This window comes from Mustela putorius, unplaced genomic scaffold, assembly GCF_011764305.1.
Source record: "Mustela putorius furo isolate JIRA1106 unplaced genomic scaffold, ASM1176430v1.1 tig00003862_pilon_pilon_pilon, whole genome shotgun sequence".
NCBI classification, from domain to species: Eukaryota; Metazoa; Chordata; class Mammalia; order Carnivora; family Mustelidae; genus Mustela; species Mustela putorius.
Window position 1 is genome coordinate 2,586,873 of NW_025422014.1, and position 20,762 is coordinate 2,607,634.

The 20,762-nt window shown below is 34.7% G+C and overlaps 1 protein-coding gene across 7 annotated transcripts in view; it reads left to right on the plus strand.

The window, feature by feature from the left end:
- The window catches only part of ATRX (ATRX chromatin remodeler), a 298,793-nt gene that overhangs the window by 177,031 nt on the left and 101,000 nt on the right, over nucleotides 1–20,762 (plus strand). For all 7 annotated transcript variants that reach the window (XM_004777108.3, XM_013048169.2, XM_004777110.3 and 4 more), the window contains 5 exons: nucleotides 5,473–5,619; nucleotides 5,780–5,957; nucleotides 14,650–14,787; nucleotides 16,394–16,569; nucleotides 17,923–18,040. In XM_004777108.3, coding sequence (XP_004777165.1) covers nucleotides 5,473–5,619; nucleotides 5,780–5,957; nucleotides 14,650–14,787; nucleotides 16,394–16,569; nucleotides 17,923–18,040 — 757 coding nt within the window. The remainder of the gene's footprint in view (nucleotides 1–5,472; nucleotides 5,620–5,779; nucleotides 5,958–14,649; nucleotides 14,788–16,393; nucleotides 16,570–17,922; nucleotides 18,041–20,762) is intronic.

The window sequence follows — 20,762 nt, forward strand, 5'->3', positions numbered from 1 at the left end:
CTTTTTGATGGTAGAGTAATATTCCATTGTATAGCTATACCATATCTTAATTATCCATTCATAGGTCAGTGGACATTTGGGTTCTTCCCATAATTTGGCTATTGTTGATAGTGTTGTTGTAAACATAGGGGTGTATGTGTCCCTTCAAATCAGTAGTTTTGTTATCCATTGGATAAATACCTAGTAGTACAATTGTTAGATTGTAGGGTAGTTCTATTTTTCATGTCTTCTTTGGAGAAATCTCTGTTCATGTCTTCTGACTACTTCTTAACTGGAGTATTTATTTTTTGGGTATTCAGTTTGATAAGTTCTTTGTACAGATATTGGATGCTAGACCTTTATCTGATATGTCATTTTCAAGAATCTCCCATTTGGTAGGTTGCCTTTTAGTTTTGTTGTTTCCTTTGTTGTGCTGAAACTTTTTATCTTGATGGAGTCACAGTAGTTCATTTTTGCTTTTGTTTTCCTTATCGCTATAGAAATGTCTGGTAAGAAGTTGCTATGGCTAAGGTCAAAGATGTTGCAGCCTGTTTTCTAAGAATGTGATGGTTTTCTGTCTCAGATTTAGATCTTTCATCCACTTGGAATTTATTTTTGTGTGTGGTGGAAATAAAGTAAGTCCAGTTTCATTCTTTGCCTGTTGCTGTCCATTTTTCCCAGCACCATTTGTTGAAGAGACTGTCTTATTTCCATTGGGTATTCTTTCCTGCTTTGTCAGTTGTCCATATAGTTGTGGTTCCATTTCTGGGTTCTCTATTCTGTTTCATTGCTTTATGTATCTGTTTTCAGGCAAGTACCATACTGTCTTGGTGATTATAGCTTTGTAATACAGCCTGAGATCTGAAATCATGATGCCTCCAGCTTTGCTTTTCCTTTTCAAGATTGCTTTGGCTATTTGGGGTGTTTTGTGCTTCCATACAAATTTTAAGATTGTTTGTTCTAGCTCTGTGAAAAATACTAATGGTATTTTGATAGGGATTGCATTAAATGTGTAGATTGCTTTCAGTGGTATAGACATTTCAACAATATTTGTTCTTCCTATCCATGAGAATGGACTGTTTTTCCATTTCTTTGTGTCCTCTTCATTGTCTTTGATAAATGTTCTGTAGTTTTCAGAGTATAAATCTTTTACCTCTTATTCTTAGTTATCTTGTGTTTTTTGGTGCAATCATAAATTGGATCAATTCCTTGATTATTCTTTTTGCTGCTTAATTGTTGGTGTGTAGACATGAAGCACAGTTCTGTAAATTGCTTTTATATCCTGACTTTGCTGAATTTGTGTGTCAGTTCTATCAGTTTTTTCTTGGAGTCTTTCAGGTTTTCTACAGAGTATCATGTTGTCTGCAAAGACTGAATGTCTTCCTTGCTGATTTGGATACCTTTTATTTCTTTTTGTGCTGAGACTAGACTTCCAGTTCTATGTTGAACAAGAGTGGTTAGAGTGGACATTCCTGTTATGTTCCTAGCCTTAGGGGAAAACTCTTCAGGTTTTCCTCATTGAGGATGATGTTAGCTGTGAGTCTTTCATATATGGCCTTTATGGTGTTGAGGTAGGTTGCAATCTATCCCTACTTTCTTGAGAATTTTTATTAAGAAAGGATGCTGTATTTTGTCATGCTTTTTCTGCATCTGTTGTGAGGATCATATGGTTCTTATGCTTTCTTTTATTAATGCGGCATATCACATTGATTGATTTGTAGGTGTTGAACCACCCCTGCATTGGCTTTTAAGTTTTTAATTACATTCAGTTAATGTACAGTGTTCTATTAGTTTCAGGTATGCAGTATAGTTATCACTAATTCCATACATCACTCAGTGCTCATTATGACAAGTGCACCCCTTAGTCCCCATCATCTATTTATTCTGTCCCCTTACCACCCTCCCCTCTGGTAACCACTAGTTTGTTCTTTCTAAGTAAGGGTCTTTTTTTTAATTTGTCCCTCTCTCTTTTTTTCCCTTTGTTCATTTATTTTTTTTTCTTAAATTTCACATATGAGTGAAATCCTGTGGTATTTTTGTTACTCTGACTGACTTACTACAGTTAGCATTTTGCTTTCTAGCTCCGTCCATGTTGTAGCAAATTGGAAGATTTTGATATTATTAAATATCAAATATCAATATTTGATATTGATACTAAATCGTATCCCAGTGTGTGTGTGTGTGTGTGTGTGTGTGTGTGTGTGTGTGTCACATCCTTATGCATCTATGGATGGATACCTGGGCAGCTTCCATAATTTGGATGCTATAAATTATGCTTTTTAAAAACATAGTATGTTTAAAAAACATGTATGCCTCTGAATGAATTAGTGTTTTTCTACTCTTTGGGTAATACCCAGTAGTGTGATTGCTGGATTATAGGGCAATTCTATTTTTAACTTTTCGAGGAGTCTCCATTCTCTTTTCCACTGTGGCTCTACCAGTTTGTTTTCCCACAAAAAGATGATTCCTTTTTTTCCACATCCTTGTCAACACTTCTTTTTTTCTTTTTACTTCTTAGTTTAGCTAGGGGTTTATGTATTTAATTGATATTTTTCAAGGAACCAGATCCTTGTTTCATTGATCTTCTCTATTTTTTTATTTTCTGAATCATTTATTTCTGCTGTGATTTTTATTATCTCCTTCCTTCTGCTGGTTTTAGGTTTTGTTTGTTGCTTTTTTCCTAGCTTCTTTAGGTATAAGATTGGGTTGTTTATTTCAGATATTTTTTGCCTCTTAAGGTAGCTAGTATTGGTGTAACCTTGCTTTTTTTTGCTCCATCTCAGACGTTTTTGGTCACTGTGTTTTCATTTTCATTTGTTTCCATGTAGTTTTCTACATGTTTTTTTCACTTTGTAATTTCTGCTTTAAAAGCTGCTGGTAGCCTTACGGGTTGTTCATTTTATGTTAGTTTCTTCTTTTGTCTTACTGCTTTTAAAAATTTTTTTTCACCATATTTCACTGATTTAATTACAGTATGTCTTGGTATGCTTTTGTTGGGAGTTCTCTGTGCTTCCTGGAACTGGATATCTGCTTCCTTCCCCAAGTAAGGGACGTTTTCAACTATTATTTTTTTCAAATAAATTTTCTGCCCTCTTTTCTCTGTCATCTTCCTTTGGGATTCCTGTAATACAAATCTTGTTATATTTGATGGAGTCACTCATTTCCCTGTCACTTCTCATTTTGCATAATATTTTTTTCTGTTTTGCTTAGCCTGATTACTTTCCATTACTCTCTGTCTTCCAGGTCATTAATTAATTTCTGTGCTTCTTCCAGCACAGAAATTTTAGTCCATCTAACCTGTTTTTCATGTCACTTACTGACGCCCCCCTTTTTAGATTTTATTTATTTATTTGAGAGTGAGCAGGATAGATAGCATCAGTGAGTGTGGGGAGGGAAGGGGGAAGGAGAAGCTGTCTCCTCACTGAGCAAGGAGCCTGATACAGGACTCCATCCCAGGACCCCAGGATCATGACTTGAACTAAAGGCAGATGTGCTTAACTAACTGATCCACCAAGGCACCCCTCATTTCATTTATTAAGCCTTTTATCTCTGCTAGATTATTTCTTATCCCTCTGTTAGGGGTCTCACTCATGTCTTCCTCTCTTTTCACAAGTCCAGTAAATATCATTATGATTATTCCTTTAAATTATTTATCAGGTATATTACTTATATCTGTTTTGTTTAGATATGTGGCTGTGGCCTTGTTGTATTCTTTCCTTTGGGTTAAATTTCTCTATCTTTCCATTTTGTCTACACCTCTGTATGTGTTTCTCTGTGTTAGAAAAGTGAGCTTGGTTTCCTGTTCTTTAGAAAAAAAGGCCTTATGAAGAAAAGGTTTTGTAGTGCCATGACATATAGTGTCCCCTGATCCCTAGGGTCTGGTGTTTGTGGGAGTGTCTCCAGTGGATGCTGTGTGTGCTTTGTTGTTTTGTCCTGGCCGCTTTATCCTTCACAGAAGCCTTCTGTAGAGGCTCTCTTTGCCTGTTGTGGGCACTGTGATTCCTTGCTTGAATGTGGCATCTTTTAACTAGGTGTGCTCAGGTCTGCTTCTGAAATGAAAAGGGTTATAACTGCTACTGAGCTGAGATCTTGAAAACTTCCAGGTTGGGAGACATGGTGTGAGCAGAGATTTGGGCAGGTCTTCTGGGGAAGAGGGCCTTCTCCCCTGGGACTAAGGGAAGCATGACCCAGAGGGGTGCTTTTGCTCAAATGCTGGCAGTTGGGGCTTAGTCTAAACGAGGTAGGTAACAAATGTTAGTGCTTTTCTGCTTCCCACAGGTGCCCTTGTGCTTATGCTGAGGGGAGGGGTGAAAAGAAGGTATTGACTGGTTTCTTTGTTCCTGGAGGGGTCTCTTTGTGAATGCTCTTTCCCTGGGATGTGGTCTGAGAGGAGCAAAAACCCTCCCTACTGTGTGCCCCCAGGTGCCCTTCATTTTGCTGTTTCCATGCTATATGTCCATGCACTGTTTGCCTTCTCTCCAGGAGCAGCACAGTATCCTCCAGGCTGTATCTCAGCCATGCCTGCTGACCTTTAAAACTCAGGACTTTAAGCTCCACTGATTGCAAGAACTCAACAAATTTGGCGCCCTCATTTTCCAAGCCAGTTGCTTTTGGGATTCATTTTTCCTGTGTGCTACCCTTTGTGGTAGACTATCTTTTGTCCTTCTCCAGGACTGCATCTCCCTGCCCACCATGGTGGCCTTGATCTGTTTCTGTCCCAAACCACATGGCTGTACTTTCTACCGTCTTTGATGTGGCCTCTTTTCTACCTTCACTTACGGAGCTTGTTCTCCCAGTCTTTAGGTTTATTTCTGGGATATTTATGATGATTTTATAGTTATTGTATTTGTGGGATGAGGTGAGCCTAGGGTCCTCATATTTCACCTCCATCTTCACAAGATATCAGTTCAGAACAATATAAAATGAAAAAAAATACTGTATAACACCACTCTTCTAAATTGGCAATGGCAGTTTCTGAGGTTTGTAGGGAGGGACATTGTGCAGAGAGTAGGGACTTAGTTTTGGTGTGTTTATTTCTTTTACTGTTAATACTGATCACAGGATCGTGAAGCTTTAGAGTTAGAAGAACTTCATACATCATGTAATCAAGCTCCATCTTTTTTTAAAGATTTATTTATTTGAAAAAGAGAGAGACAATAAGAAAGGGAATACAAGCAGGGGAAATGGGAGAGGGAGAAAGTGGGTTTCCCGCAGAGCAGGTGACTTGATGCAGGCTTGGTCCTAGGACCCTGGGATTATGACCTGAGCCAAAGACAGACGCTTTACAACTGAGCCACCCAGGCGCCCCAGATGCTATCTTTTTATATATTATATCTCTTTCCCCATACTTTGCCTGGTTTGGAAATTATGACCGTTGTTTGGTTGCTTTATTGTTTGAAGGTAAAAGAAAACAAAACTAGTAAATTGTACGATGGTTTTAACTTTTTTCAGATATTTTAGTTGATGATGATAACTTAATTTGTTTTCTTGTAGGTGGTAAGTTTTCTTCATACAGTTCTTTTGTGCGACAAATTGGATTTCAGCACAGCTTTGGTGGTTTGTCCTCTTAATACTGCTTTGAATTGGATGAATGAATTTGAGAAGTGGCAGGAGGGATTAAAAGATGATGAGAAGCTTGAGGTATTATAATTTAAATATTTTCTTTTATTAAAATAACTGCATGAAATCCATATAGTAAAAGAAAAAGATTAATTACCATTTATGCATATTTCCATGGGAATATCCAGTATTTCTACATTCCTAATAGCTACCTTTAAAAATCTTTATTTTCCCACAAAAGGTCTCTGAATTAGCAACTGTGAAACGTCCTCAGGAGAGAAGCTACATGCTGCAGAGGTGGCAAGAAGATGGTGGCGTTATGATCATAGGCTATGAGATGTACAGAAATCTTGCTCAAGGAAGGAATGTGAAGAGTAGGAAACTTAAGGAAATCTTTAACAAGGCTTTGGTTGATCCAGGTAATACATTAACAGGCACTGAGATAAATAAGCAAGTTGAATAAAAAATATGCTGATGTTCTGTTTAACAACTATTCAGTATCTGGTTTTTGTTTCATTTGTTCCTATTTTTTTCTTTCTTTCTGTTTCTTAGTATAATTTTATTAAGGTGAAAGCACTCTTAATGTTGCCAGTTTTTCAGTCTAGAAGTGTTTAGGGTTTTTAGGGGAGATTTTGTAAACAAATAAAAATGCATCTGGTGTCTAAGTCACAATTGCAGTTTCTTCCAGCTGTCTGAATATTAGATGGTAATAAGACCTCTCTCTTCATACTCTGAAAACAGTTAAATTTCTTTCCCAACTTTATGTCATTAGAAGAGTTGCTGCTGGTTTTTTTCCCTGTTGTTTTAAAGTGTCATCACTATGGAAGGTTAATATTTACAATACTGTCTAGCCTTATGACAGTAATTCTCATAATACAAGATCCAAATATTTCTTATTTGGCACCTGGAAAAGCAGCAAATTGTACTATTCACAAAACGAATTAATTTTTAATTATTTGTACCTTTTTTCTTTTTAAACTATTATGTTACTTTGAGATACTTTGAGGTTTTAGATGTGTGTTAAATTCTAATTTTCGGGGCACCTGGGTTAAAGCCTCTGCCTTCGGCTCAGGTCATGATCTCATGGTCCTGGGATTGAGCCCCGCATCGGGCTCTCTGCTCAGCAGGGAGCCTCCTTTTCCCCTCTCTCTGCCTGCCTCTCTGCCTACTTGTGATCTCTGTCTGTTAAATAAATAACTAAATAAATCTTTTTTAAAAAGTCTAATTTTCACTGTCAAAAATATCAGCGTTCTTTAGAATCCATCAGTTTGCTTCTTTTTTTATTAAATTTTACTGTTTTCAGGTTTATTCAGTTGTAATGTACAGAGTTGTAAAATATTTAAAGTCTACAATATATGATTTTGAAAAATGAATATATTTTGGAAGTGTTACTGAGAGAATGAAAAGGAAAGAAGCCTCAGCTGTTTTCACTGCCCACATTAAAGAATTATAGGATAGCAAAATGAATGAAAGGCAAAGCAGCATTTTATTAACATGTACTCCAAGGGAAAGATTGGCCGCTCAAGAGAGACAAAGGCGAAACTCCTGGGTGTGGACTTATATCAGTTTCTTCTTTTGGGTGGGTTCTAGGATCATAACATTTGAGTGACAGGCCTAGATTATTTAATAATTAGCCAACAATCCATGTCCTTTCCCAAGGTAAATTTGAAATGCCATTATTAATGGGGTAGGAAACCACAAGATTATTTCTATTCTAGAAACATAAGGACAAGTGACTGCTTTCTGCACAAATGCAACAAACACAACAAACTTAACTCTGTAGGGATGTTGTAACTGCAAACTTCTTGCTAGGTGGGTAGAATGGGGTGGTCTCTGGGTGGCCCCTGGGTCCCTCAGTTGGGGCTCTCCATCGGGATGTCTAAGGTCCATCCTCCTGTTCCTTAGGCTTAGCTTCCTGCCAAACAGAAGGATTCATCCTTTTGAGTTACATATCCATGATCTCACATATTTATTATCCCCATTTTTTTTTTTTTTGGTGAAAGCATTTACGTTTTATTCTTTTAGCAAATTTTAGTTTTAAAGGACAGTGTTATCAGTTATACTTACCATGTTATAAATTAGATTCTCAGATCTTATTCATTTTATAACTGAATATATGTACTGTTTTGCCTTTTTTATAATGATTTAATTAATTAACATTGAATTAACAAAGTAACATTGCCATTGTAAATCTAAGGCTCAGTAAGTTTATTAAGTATTTGTCTGAAAGTTCTATGGTGGTTTTATCATCAGAGAACTTTAAGCTAGTAAATAGTATTAAAACAGATTTTTAAGAAGGTTGGTCTAGATAGGTAAAACAGTTTCAGATGCTTAACACTGTGATTTGTTCATGAGGAAATAAATTTTTAAAAAATTCAAGCTTGACATGAAGAATAACATTTGTTACTTTCATGCAAATCATTTAGTGACATTTTAAAATGTTTTAGTTTGGAATAATATTTTGCAGAAAATTTGAAATGATAGTAGGAAAAAAAAGCTCCCATATTTAATGTACCCAAATTTCCCACTGTTAACATTTTACATTGCCAGGTGGATTTGTCCAGACTAAGAAATTGATACATTGTTGGCATATGTTAACTAAACTCCAAACTGTATTTGAATTTCACCATTTTTCATGTCCACATTCTGTTCCAGGATCTGATTTAGGGTATATCACACTGCATTTAATTATCATGTCTCCAACAGTCTTGTCTGGTCTATGACAACCTCTCATTCTTTATTTTGCATTATCTTGTCAGTCTTGAGTGTTGTGCAAGTATTCTGTAGAATGTTCACTAGTGTGTTTGTTGTTTTTCTTGTAATTAGACTGGGGTTATACATTTTTTAAAAAATTTACCAGAGGTGAAATACCTTTCTCATCACATCATATTCAAGGTACATTAGACCTACATGACATTACTGGATTTATTATTTTTACTTATCTCTACTCTGTTCTTTGGAAATCAGTCACATAGTCTAGCTTACCCAAGTTGGGAGAAGGCAGAAATTAAAACTCTGTCTCCCTTAGTGGCCATTATCTGCACATAAAATTTACAATTTTTCTTTAAGAAAGATTTGTCTTTTCTACTTGTTTATATAATCAGTCATTGATTTATAGCAATATAGACTATTATTAGTTTATTTGTTAGATTATAAACTAATGCTATGTTATTTATTTTGTTGTTCAAATTGTTCCAGTTTGGCCATTGGGAGCTCTTTCAGGTTTGTAGAGTGGTTCCTGTATCCCTTTGATGCATCATACTTTTTGTTGTTATTTTAAGCACTTCATTACTTTCTGGTACTATAAAGTACTCCAGGCTTATGTTATATTTTCTCTGCCTCCTGTCCCAGAATTAACCATTTCAGTAATGTGCCATGGTGCCTTTTATTGAAAAATGGTTTGTTGCTACTGGAGTATCATTGCTTCTAGGCCCTTTGAGCAGACAAAAGCTAGGTGATAATTGTACCAATCTACATCTACACATGAATCTATCCCTTTGTGTGTGAGTACATAGAGATAAACTTGATTTCATAATGGTGTCGTCTAATCCAGTATCATAGTGTTCATTTACACCTTCTTTGTTAATCTGTTATTACTTTTCCAACTGTGAGAATCCTGGCTCTAGCTATCCACCATCCATTTATTTATTTGTCCAGATTCATTATACATGCAAAGTAATTTCAGAATTGTTAACCTGTACCTCTGTAAGAAACGAGTTTACCAACCATAGTACAGTGTTTACATGATTGTTTTTGACTATGGCTTTGTAATTTATTTATTTTTTTTAATTTTATTTATTTGTCAGAGAGGGAAAGAGAGAACACAAGCAGGGGGAGGGGAAGAGGGAATAACAGGCTTCCTGCTGAGCAGGGAGCCTCCTGTGGGACTTGATCCGTTTTGTTAATTGTTTTCTGATTGTTTTCATAGTCCTCTTTTCCTTTCTTGTTTCTTGCTCTCTTCTCTTGTGGTTTGATGACTTTCTTCAGTGTTATGTTTAGATTCTTTTCTCATTGTGTCTTGTTCATCTAGTATAGGTTTTCAGTTTGTGGTTATCATGAGGTTCATATATAATAACGTTTAATTTTTTAAAAAGAGATTTTATTTATTTGAGGGAAAGAGTAAATGAGAGATTGAGTACAAAGCGGGGGTAGAGGGAGAGGGAGAAGCAGTCTCCCCACTAAGCAGGGATCCTGATGCAGGGTTTGATCCCCGGGCCCCGAGATCATGACCTGAGCCGAAGGCAGATGCTTAACTGAGCCACCCAGGCATCCCTGGCTTTATAATTTATAGTTATAACATTTTCTAAAGTCACTTAGGTCAATTCCTTTGTTTTATTATTTGGATACATTAAAGTTTATTCTTTATAGTGTAGCTTTTATTGGGCTTTGACAAATGAATAACCTGTTTATAACCTCATTATTATATTTGCTTTTTAATTCATAGCACAGTTACTTACTTTAAGTTATGCTGAGCATTTATGCACGGTGGTAGCTTGAATATTAATCTACATCGTTCCACACTTTAATAACTAGAATGTATTGTAGTAAAACTACACATAACATAAAATTCATTTTACCATTTTAAAGTTTACAATTCCGTCACATTTAGCACATTCACAATGTTTCATAACTATCATAACTATTTTCTTGAACTGCACAGCATTTTCATCACCTCAAAAAAATTCTGTACCCATTAGCAGTCATTTCCAAATGCTCTGTCCCCTAGAAACTACCAATGTACTTTTTGTCTCAGTGGATTTGCCTTTTCTGGACCTTCATGAAAATATTTCTGGATATTTTGTAAAAGTGAAATCATACAATATCTGACCTTTTTCACTTAGCATAAGACTTTCAAGCTTTAATTTGTGTTGTAGCATGTGACCAGCACCTCAGTCCTTTATATACACACACAATATTAATTTAAGGTACTGTTTGACTTAAACAATAAAATAGACTTATGTAATTATATAAAATAATGATCAATTTCCATGGCATATTGAACTATTTCAGTTAGGCTTAATTTTTGAACAGGAGAACTTTTCATTAAGCCTCTTGCTAAGGTCCCTTTTCTTCCACTCTCCAGAGCCTCATGACTGCATTCTCTCTTTGTCTAGAATGATTTCTGCAATAGTGGTTTTCAAATCCTGCTACCTCACTGGAATGGGGTTTTCCAGAAAATACATTTCCAAGCTTATTAAAACGTATTCATTGTAGGGGCACCTGGGTGGCTCAGTGGGTTAAAGCCTCTGCCTCCAGGTTGGGTCATGATCTCAGGGTCCTGGGATCGAGCCCCACATCGGGCTCTCTGCTCCACGGGGAGCCTGCTTTCTCCTCTCTCTCTCTCTCTGTCTGCCTCTCTGCCTGCTTGTGATATCTGTCTGTCAAATAAATAAAATCTTAAAAAAAAATTATTTGTTTTAAAGATTTTAAAACTTTTTAATGTTAGAATGTTATATACATTCCTGTCCTAGTAAACAGAATAGGAATAACATCTTTTAGCTTTTTTTGATTCAGTTATTCATGAGTATATTTACTTTTATTCTTTCTTCCTACTTTTATTCCCTCAGATACCCTTACTAAAGATAGGACCCCTTTCCTTTCATTGCCACACTGATAAACAGTTCTTTTTAAGTTAAATTATAAAAACAGTACATGTTCTTGAGCAAAATATAAACAGAAGGAAAAGGTACATAGTAAAAAGGAAAAGTTCCATTCCTCCTGTCTCACTGTTGTTTCATGTATATCCTTCCAGAATTTTTTTTGTGTTTATACAAACAAGCATGTATTCTTTGAGATACAGTTGGCATAATAGCATTATAGAGGTTCAGGTGTACAACATAATGTTTCAGTATATGTATATATTACAAAATGATTACCATAAATCTAGTTAACATCCCATCACAGTTAAAACTTTTTCTTGTGAGAACTTTCAATATTTACTCTCTCAGCAACTTTTAAGTATATAATACAATATTGTTATTTATGATGATCATACTGTGTATCACATTCCCAGAACTTATCTTGTAACTGGAAGTTTGTAACTTTTGACCATCTTTACCCATTTCACTCATCCCTATCACCTGCTGCTGGCAACCACAAATTTATTTTCTGTGTCTATGAGTTTGGTTTGTTTTGTTTCTAGATTCCACGTAAATGAAATCACAGTTTTTGCCTTTTTTGGTCTGATTTATTTCACTTGACATAATGCCCTCAAGATACATTCATGTTGTCACAAATGGCAGGATTTCCTTTTTTATGGCTGAATAATATACAATTGTATGTATATATACACCCCACTTTTTCTTCATCCATTCATCAGTCAGTGGACACTTAGGTTGTTTCACTGTCTTGGCTATTACAAATAATGCTGCAGTGAGCATGATAGTTGATATACTTCTTTGAGATGATTTTGTTTCCTTGAATATATGTATACCTAGAAGTAGAAATGCTTGTTCATGTGGTAGTTCTACTTTTCAATTTTTGGGGAACCTTCATAGTGCCTGCACCATTTTACATTCTTAGCAATGGTGCACAAGGGTTCCCTTCTCTTTACAACCTCACCAGCACTGGTTATCTCTTGTCCTTTTGAGAATGGCCATTTTAACAGGTGTGAAGTAATACCTCCTTGTGGTTTTGATTTGCATTTCCTGATGATTAGTGATGTTGAGGTCTTTTTCATGTACCTGTTGCCCATTTGCATGTCTTTGGAAAATTCTCTAATCAGATCCTCTGTCCACACAATCAGATTGTGTGGGTTTTTTTTTTTTTTTTTTTGCAGTGTTTAGAAGCCCAAGACTACTCTAAGGTTCAGTAATTTACTAGGACTTAATAGAATGCCAAAAAGCTGTTATACTCATGGTTATGGGTTATTACAGTGAAAGGATACAAGTTAAAATCAGTGACAGGAAAAGGCACATAGGGGAGGGTCCAGGAGAGTTCCAGCACTGATCTGTCAGTGGAATTCTGCAGGCAGCAGTTACTTCTCCCACCAATGATACATAACATATATAACATTATGCACATAACAATGATGCATAAATATGGAGTATTGCTAAGTAAGTACACTTATACAAGCCTTAGTGTTTAGAGTTTGGACTTGGCCACATAGACATGTCTGACCACCCATGTAAGTGATCTTAGTGTTTAGCCCCTCCAAAGGTCAAGAAGATGCCATATGGCCCAAAGGCCCCCTACCCCCATATATCACCTCATTAGACTATCTGGTGTGTGTCCCAAGCCGTCCAGGTAAACAAAGATCATCTTCGCAGGCAAGATGTCCAAGTGTAGAGGTTACCTCCCAGGTGCTAAGGACCAAGGCCTAAGCTTTCTTTGGGCAGTGTTAATCCTTTACTGTATATATGTATACATAGGTAAAATCACCCTGTTTGGGGGGCTTCTTTTTTGAGATTTTAATTATTTATTTGACACAGAAAGTGAATACAAGCAGAGGGAATGGCAGGCAGAGAGAGAGGGAGACACAGGCTCCCCTCTGACCAACGAGCTCAATGCGGGGCTCGATTCCAGGACCCTAGGATCATGACTGAAGCTGAAGGCAGATGTTTAACTAACTGAGCCACCCAGGTGGCCCAGAAGTGGTTGTTTAAATACAAATAGTATCATAATATAGATTCTGCAATTTGCTTCTTTTTAGTAATGTATTGGACATATAGTTCCAGGATAGTACATAGAGATCATTATTATTAGTTTTAGTTCAGCAACATTCTGTTATAGTTTTATTCTTGCACTTTGAAAAGATTTTCGGTTGTTTTCAATTTTCCACCAAAATAAGCAATGCTTCAGGGAGTATGGTGTTGAAAATCATTTTACGTCATGTGTAGAACACAATTTTTCTCTTTAGAAAACTTCTTAGGATTAATAAAAACCAGTATGTAGTCTTTTAATACAAAGTAGGATACAAATTTTAGTTTTTAAGAAAGTATGTAAGTGATTTTAAAAAGTCTTAATATTTGTGTAGCCCCATCTGAATACAGATTAACAATTACAGTGATCAATCATACTGAAGCATTTACTTTTGAAATCATGTAGAAGGTAAATTTTCTCTAATGCCTAGCGGATGGGGAGTAATTTGACAACTGCTATTGTTGAAATCGATATGTAAGCAGTACATATGTATGTATATTAACCAGCAAGCAAATTGTGTATAAACCATACTTTAGGAGACAATAATATATTATTTCAATAAAGTGTATGTATTTTTTTTGAAAGAGTACTTTTAGCTGTAAGATCTTTTATAACTTGGAAAGTATTCTTTCTTCCCATCTGCCCTGTACCCCATAACCATGTAACAATCAATTTAGCTGTCCTTTATTAGTTAATTTTTCCCCTGCAAAGAGTGTTAATCATTTGGAATATGTTAAATGGGAGATACTGCAGAGTCTGTTGTGATTTATTTTTATTTTTTTAAAGATTTTATTTATTTGAGAGAGAGAGAGAGAGAACATGAGTGGGAAGGGCGAGAAGCCAACTTCCCACTGAGCAGGGAGCCTGATGCAGGACTCCTCTTTCCCAGGACCTGACCTGAGCCGAAGGCAGACACTTAATTGACTGAGCTACCCAGATGCTCCTCTATTGTGATCTATATAGTATTTTTAAAAATGTAACTTTTTGAAATTTATCTTTTCATTTATATATATGTGTGTGTGTGTCTGTATGTTTGTGTATATATATATATATAAATTGCTAGTAGTCTTAGGCAGTTTTGTTCATTTGATTAGTGCTGAAATACATCTTTAGATACTGTTTTCCAATTATAAAAGATTTTATATTTCAAACTTAAATCTGTTGGGGGAATCTTTTGGTTATTTTTATTTTTGTTTATTTTTGTTTCTTATTGAGAAAATCTCAAGTACCATCTAAAGTATTTGATACTCTACTGTTGGGATATAATTAATACAGTTAGTGCACATTACAAGATACAATAAATACAGCAACAGATAAAATGCGACTATTCTTAATGAGGATATTGTTTTTTCTCCCACAAGAGCAGCACTTTAAAGAGTTAGCTTATTTGCTTAAATGGATTACATATTTAATTTGTAATTACATTTTAAATTATCTACTAATTAAATGTTTTTCTATACATTTGTATAGGCCCTGACTTTGTTGTTTGTGATGAAGGTCATATTCTGAAAAATGAAGCTTCTGCTGTTTCGAAAGCTATGAATTCTATACGATCAAGGAGGAGGATTATTTTAACAGGAACACCACTTCAAAATAACCTAATTGAGTGTGAGTTAATATCTGCATTTATGCTGTAGAGTTGGCATTGCCTCAGACACATTTTTGCCACTTTGCCATTTGCCTTTCTTCTGTCTAATATAGTCTTTGACTATGATCTGCGTAGGTCCATCTTAGTCTGCTGTGAAAGAATACCATACATTTGAAGTGGACTGCTTTATAAATATGAATGGTAAACCACAGTCAACAGGTGTGCTATTTTGAGTGTTCAAAAATAAACATTTGAATTTGAATTTGAAATCTAGAAAAATTACCAGAAGTCTTAATGATTGCTTTACAAATTCAGTAGATACTGTAACAAAATATATCTAATTCATGGGGAGGTACTATAGGAAATTGAAAAGAATACCACGTGTGAATGTTTTAGGAATGTGGAGATGGGATAAGGAGAGTTGTGTTGAATCTGTATCAGCATAGAATTTGTGGAGACTGAGGACAGATGATGTGAATCCAGATAACTTGCAATTTTCTCTCATTTTCATATGTGTTAGTAATACTTAAAGAGGGAACATGAATTATTCATCAAATAACAAATTGACATTTCCTATTGTAATCCATTGTAATAGTTTTTTGTTATTTTTATTATTTCTATTCCTTTAGTGTATAACTTAACTGTTTTTTATTATTTGTAAAACTGGTAATTATTTTACTGTAACCTGTATTTTATCTTTACTTTTATCTGTTCCAGTTTCCCCCTTTTCTGTTACTCCATTTGTAGAAATGTTACTTCATATTGCAAAAACAATAAAATATTAGTTAGAAGAGTATTATGATACAGTGAAGAAAGCAAACCAGAGGTGTTTGCCAATTAAATTCACATCCATAGAAGTATGTTATACTCCCATGGAACGTTGCTTTAAGTGACACTGCATGTAGAGTTCATTTCTAGTTTTTGATTGAACTGCATTTAATTCTCATTATTATTCATAACTTTTTAAGGGCAGTGCTATAATGAGAATATGTTCTATCTTACTGTTAAAATCTGATTGCATATTCTTTAGAATTTTCTAAGACAGTCCTTTGAATCCTATAAATAACAGTTTTGATGTAATAACTACTAATAAAATTATATTGAAACGGTGGAAAAAATGGTTATTTCACATTGTGGTCCTATGTAGTATAGGGCAGCTGATAACTGTTAAGGGTTTCTGGAACTAGATCAGTTAATATAAAGTTTGATATGATGGCTTATTACCTGATTTTATTATTTTGATTCAGTATCTATGTATTTTTCACAAGATCCCTTTGCTGACCATAAAATCATGGTTAGAATTATAGAATACTTGTTTTATACTCCATATCTGTTACAGAGAATAGTGAATTATAATAAAATGTTCTTAGGTATTTTTTTTTAAATATTCATGTCTAGAATTTAAGGTTGGCTTTTATTTGAATTTCTCATCTGGTTTGGGTAATCCAGTTCCAGATCAGATTTAAAACCAATGTTTAGTCTATACACAGTTTGCTCTTCTTCATTTTGTAGCTAATTCTGATGCTTCCATGGCATGTGTTTTTGACATGAACATTTTATCAGAGAATTTTTCTAAGTCCCTTTTAGCCAGTATTATTATTAGTGAACTAATGTCTTCTCTCTTAGATCATTGCATGGTTAACTTTATCAAGGAAAATTTGCTGGGATCCATTAAGGAGTTCAGGAATCGATTTATAAATCCAATCCAAAATGGTCAGTGTGCAGATTCTACCATGGTAGATGTCAGAGTGATGAAAAAGCGTGCTCACATTCTCTATGAGATGTTAGCTGGATGTGTTCAGGTACAAATACATTCCATATAATAAAATATTATTCCTGTTATAATCCCAAAATGTTTGCTGAATTTATTTTGTGTTTTCTTTCCCATTTTTTCAGTATATCATTTTATACTAAAATCTCCTTGCATTGTCTTCAAAAGTTTTTGAAACTTTAAATTTTAAAGAAGTGTTCCATTTATAGCATAATTGATTAATTCATTTGCTGTATATAGCTTCATATTTTAATATGTTAATGTTTAGATTCCCCATCTTTAAGATAGGGAGTATGTAAAAGGAACATAGCTATTATGATTAAGAAATTCCAGTGCTCACACTAATTTTATAGTAGAGTGGCCTGAACCTCACTTATTTGAAATAGTTGTAGGAAGGCAGTTATGAATTGTGGAGGAGCTGTTTTTAATGTGATCCTGAAGAAACAGTTTCATTATTATGACATCATATACTAATCTGAGTGGGTTAATAGTGTTTACATACAGATATTTAGTGAATCTATATTAATAGAGTTGAGATTGAGCCAGCAGTTAGCAGATCTCAGAATCTGCACTTTTTCTTTAGACACTAGATACTAATTGTAGCCACAAAGATGTAACAAATAAGCCACAAAGATGTAACAAACAAACCTGGGCTCTTCTTCTGGCTGGATATTCTACCCTCACATAAAGCAGTCATCCTTTTTGTTCAGGTTAGCCACAGGTACCAGTAGGTTCTCTGTTTCTGTATTGATGCCACCACCTAGACAGTATTTTCCTGGTTTAATGGTCATTTGTACCTAGAACATTAGTGTTCTTTCTTTCTTGTTCATATAATTAAATTGTATCTAGAGTATGTATACATGGCTTGCTTCCTCAACTAGGTAAACAGTTTCCCTAAAGTTATGTGTTCTTCTCTGGCATAATGGCACATCTTACCCAAAGGACAAACCAGACTGCATTAGAGGTTGATTCATTGATTTTAGTGTATGATTAAAGCAAGTCTTTTTTCCCCAACACTGTTTATTGTATCCCCTATATGCCTTTTTTTGTTTTTGTTTTTCTATATAGAAAAAACCATTTGAAAAAATAAATTACCCCCTTGGTAATATGACCACTTCAATTTAAAACCTGCTTGGTATATTGCAGTGTCCTTTTACCAGTGCATCATATTGTGTAGTCATATGAACTATATTAACTATAATCATATAATGATGATTACATGATTGAAGAGGCTAAGTATGTTTAAGAAAATGTTTTCTTGTATGTTTAGTACTGATTTCTTTATGTGTATCTTTTAGTTGCAAGCAATGATGATTCTTAGAGCAGTTGATTCCTGTCATATATTTAGGTTAACTAATTTCATTCTCTTTCTTGTTAATTACAGAGGAAAGATTATACAGCATTAACAAAGTTCTTGCCTCCAAAACATGAATATGTATTAGCTGTGAGAATGACTCCTATTCAGTGCAAGCTTTATCAGTACTACTTAGATCACTTAACAGGTAACAAATGCACTTACTGTTTTTATCTTCAAAAGACATTCTTTTTCTGGTGAGTGTTGTTTTAGTAATTTTACCATGTAAGTTGTTCTTTTTCAGTTGTGCATTTGAACAAAATGGATATGTTCATTTTGTAAAGGCACAAAATATTTCTAATTTAAAAAACTCTAAATTGTCAAACTAAACTCAGGAACAAACTGGTGAAAAATCATATACAGTGTATTGGAGTAATGCCCTTAATTTGTAAAGAGCTGTTATTTCAGGAAAATTATTTGTATAAATAATTCCAAAAAAGAAAATATATAAAATTCCAGTATATTATTTTAAAAATTGAATCACCATAATAAAAGGCATATAAATAAAATCCATGATATCATTTCTCATTTATCAAATTGACAAAGGTTGAAGGAAAAGATGCAAAATGCAAGGCAGGACATACATTATGCTCCCAACATTATAGTAAAAACATACACAAATGCCAAAAAACACGAAAATGCTAACAGGAATTTTTATTTTTCTGGATGGATTCATTATGAGGATGGATTCATTATGAGGATTAAGCAACAGATATCTTTGTCTTATTCTTTTCTATGGGTTTTTATTTTTATTTATTTATTTATTTATTTTTAAAAAGATTTTATTTATTTATTTGACAGAGAGAGATCACAAGCAGGCAGAGAGGCAGGCAGAGACAGAGGAGGAAGCAGGCTTCCCGCTGAGCAGAGAGCCTGATGCAGGGCTCGATCCCAGGACCCTGGGATCATACCCGAATCGAAGGCAGCGGCTTAACCCACTGAGCCACCCAGGCGCCCCTTCTATGGGTTTTTAAAAAATATAATGAATAGTTGTTGTTTTATCATCAGTAAATTCATGTATTTGTGTGTGTCTGTTACTGTACGCTCAAGGTTGTCACTGTTAAACCTAGTCTCTTTTTGGTCTGGAGTGAGATTTCTTTCTTGTTAGTCACCTTATTCTGGTACTTTCCCCAAGTGAAATGTCAGGTTTATTTAGGGGATACAGGTTAGAAATTACCCATTGGCTGTTGTGGATAAAACAAATTATAAAAAATAATAGGGAGTAGAAGTGTGTACATGAATCTTAAAATGACACCTCATTTCATAGTTACAGTGATACATCTTAGAACAGCAGTGCATTTTGTTTTATTTTTTTTTTTAACAGCAGTGCATTTTAGAGAATAGGATAATGATGGTTCTCAAGAATAATTTTGCTTTGCGAAAAACAATTTGAATGTTAGTATTTTACAGAGCTGCTCTTTTGCTATATTATAAACACTTTTTTAGTGACTTTTAGAAGAAAGTCACTTGTAATAAGGCCCACATTTTTTTATTTGTATATCAGAAACTGTTACATTTAATGTACCTTCATGTTTTGGATGACAGAAATTAGAGACAATGATTAAGAAACCAAGTGTACTCATCCCAGTGAGAGAGCTACTGTGTAGTTTTATCTTAGAGAAAATGCCAGCCACAGTGTTTTCAAATATTAGACAATCACTTGTCTCTAATAACCAACAGTAAGATGTTAATAGCTTATATATAGGTTTTTAAAGTGTATACTGTTGAGGGCAGTGCAATATTTAAGAACTAAGGGGGCTTCATTGTGATTTTAATTGATAGCAAATATCTAAAGTACTAACTAATAAAAGCTTCTAAACTCTGTAAAGTATAATTGTTTTTAAAGTTCTTATTTAAATTCTAGTTAGTTAACATATAGTGGAATATTGATTTGAGGAGTAGAATTTAGTGATTCATCACATACGTATAACACCCAGTGCTCATTGCAAGTGTTCTCCTTAATACCTATCACGCGTTTAGCTCATTCCCTGCCCACCTCCCTCTAGCAGCCCTCAGTTTCTTCTCTGTAGTTAAGAGTCTCTTATGGTTTGCCTCTCTCTGTTTTTTTTTTCTTTCCCTTGCCCTGTGTTCATTTATTTTGTTTCTTAAGCTGCACATATGAGTGAAACCATAGTATTTGTCTTTCTCTGAGTAGCTTATTTCACTTAGCAAAACACACTCTACCTCTCTCCACATCCTTGCAGAGGGTAAGATTTCATTCTTTGTTATGGCTGAGTAATATCTATTGTATATGCACACTACATCTTCTTTATCCATTCATCAGTTGATGGATGTTTGGACTCTTTCCAAAATTTGACTTCTGTTGATAATGCTGTGATAAAGATCAGGGAGCATGTACCCATTCAAGTCAGTATTTCTGTATCCTTTGGGTAAATATATAATAGTTTAATTGCTGCGTTATAAGGTATGTCTACCTTTAAAATTTTAAAGAACCTCCATACTCTTTTCCAGAGTGGCTGCACCAGTTTACATTCCACCAACAGTTTAAGAGGGTTCCCTTTCTCTGCATCCTCGCCAACACCTTTTGTTTCCTGTGTTGTTAATTTTAGCCATTCTGAGAGGTGTGACATGGAATCTCATCATGGTTTTGATTGTATTTCCCTGGTGATGAGTGATGTTGAGCATCTGTTAATGTGTCTGTTAGCCATCTATTTATCTTTCTTGGAAAAATGTCTATTAATGTCTTCTGCCCATTTCTTAATTTGTTTTTGGAGGGTGTTGAGTTTGTTAAGTTTTTATAGATTTTGGATACTACCCTTTATCAGATATGTCATATGCAAATATTTTCTCCCATACTATCAGCTGCCTTTTAGTTTTGTTGATTGTTTCCTTTGCTGTACAGACGCTTT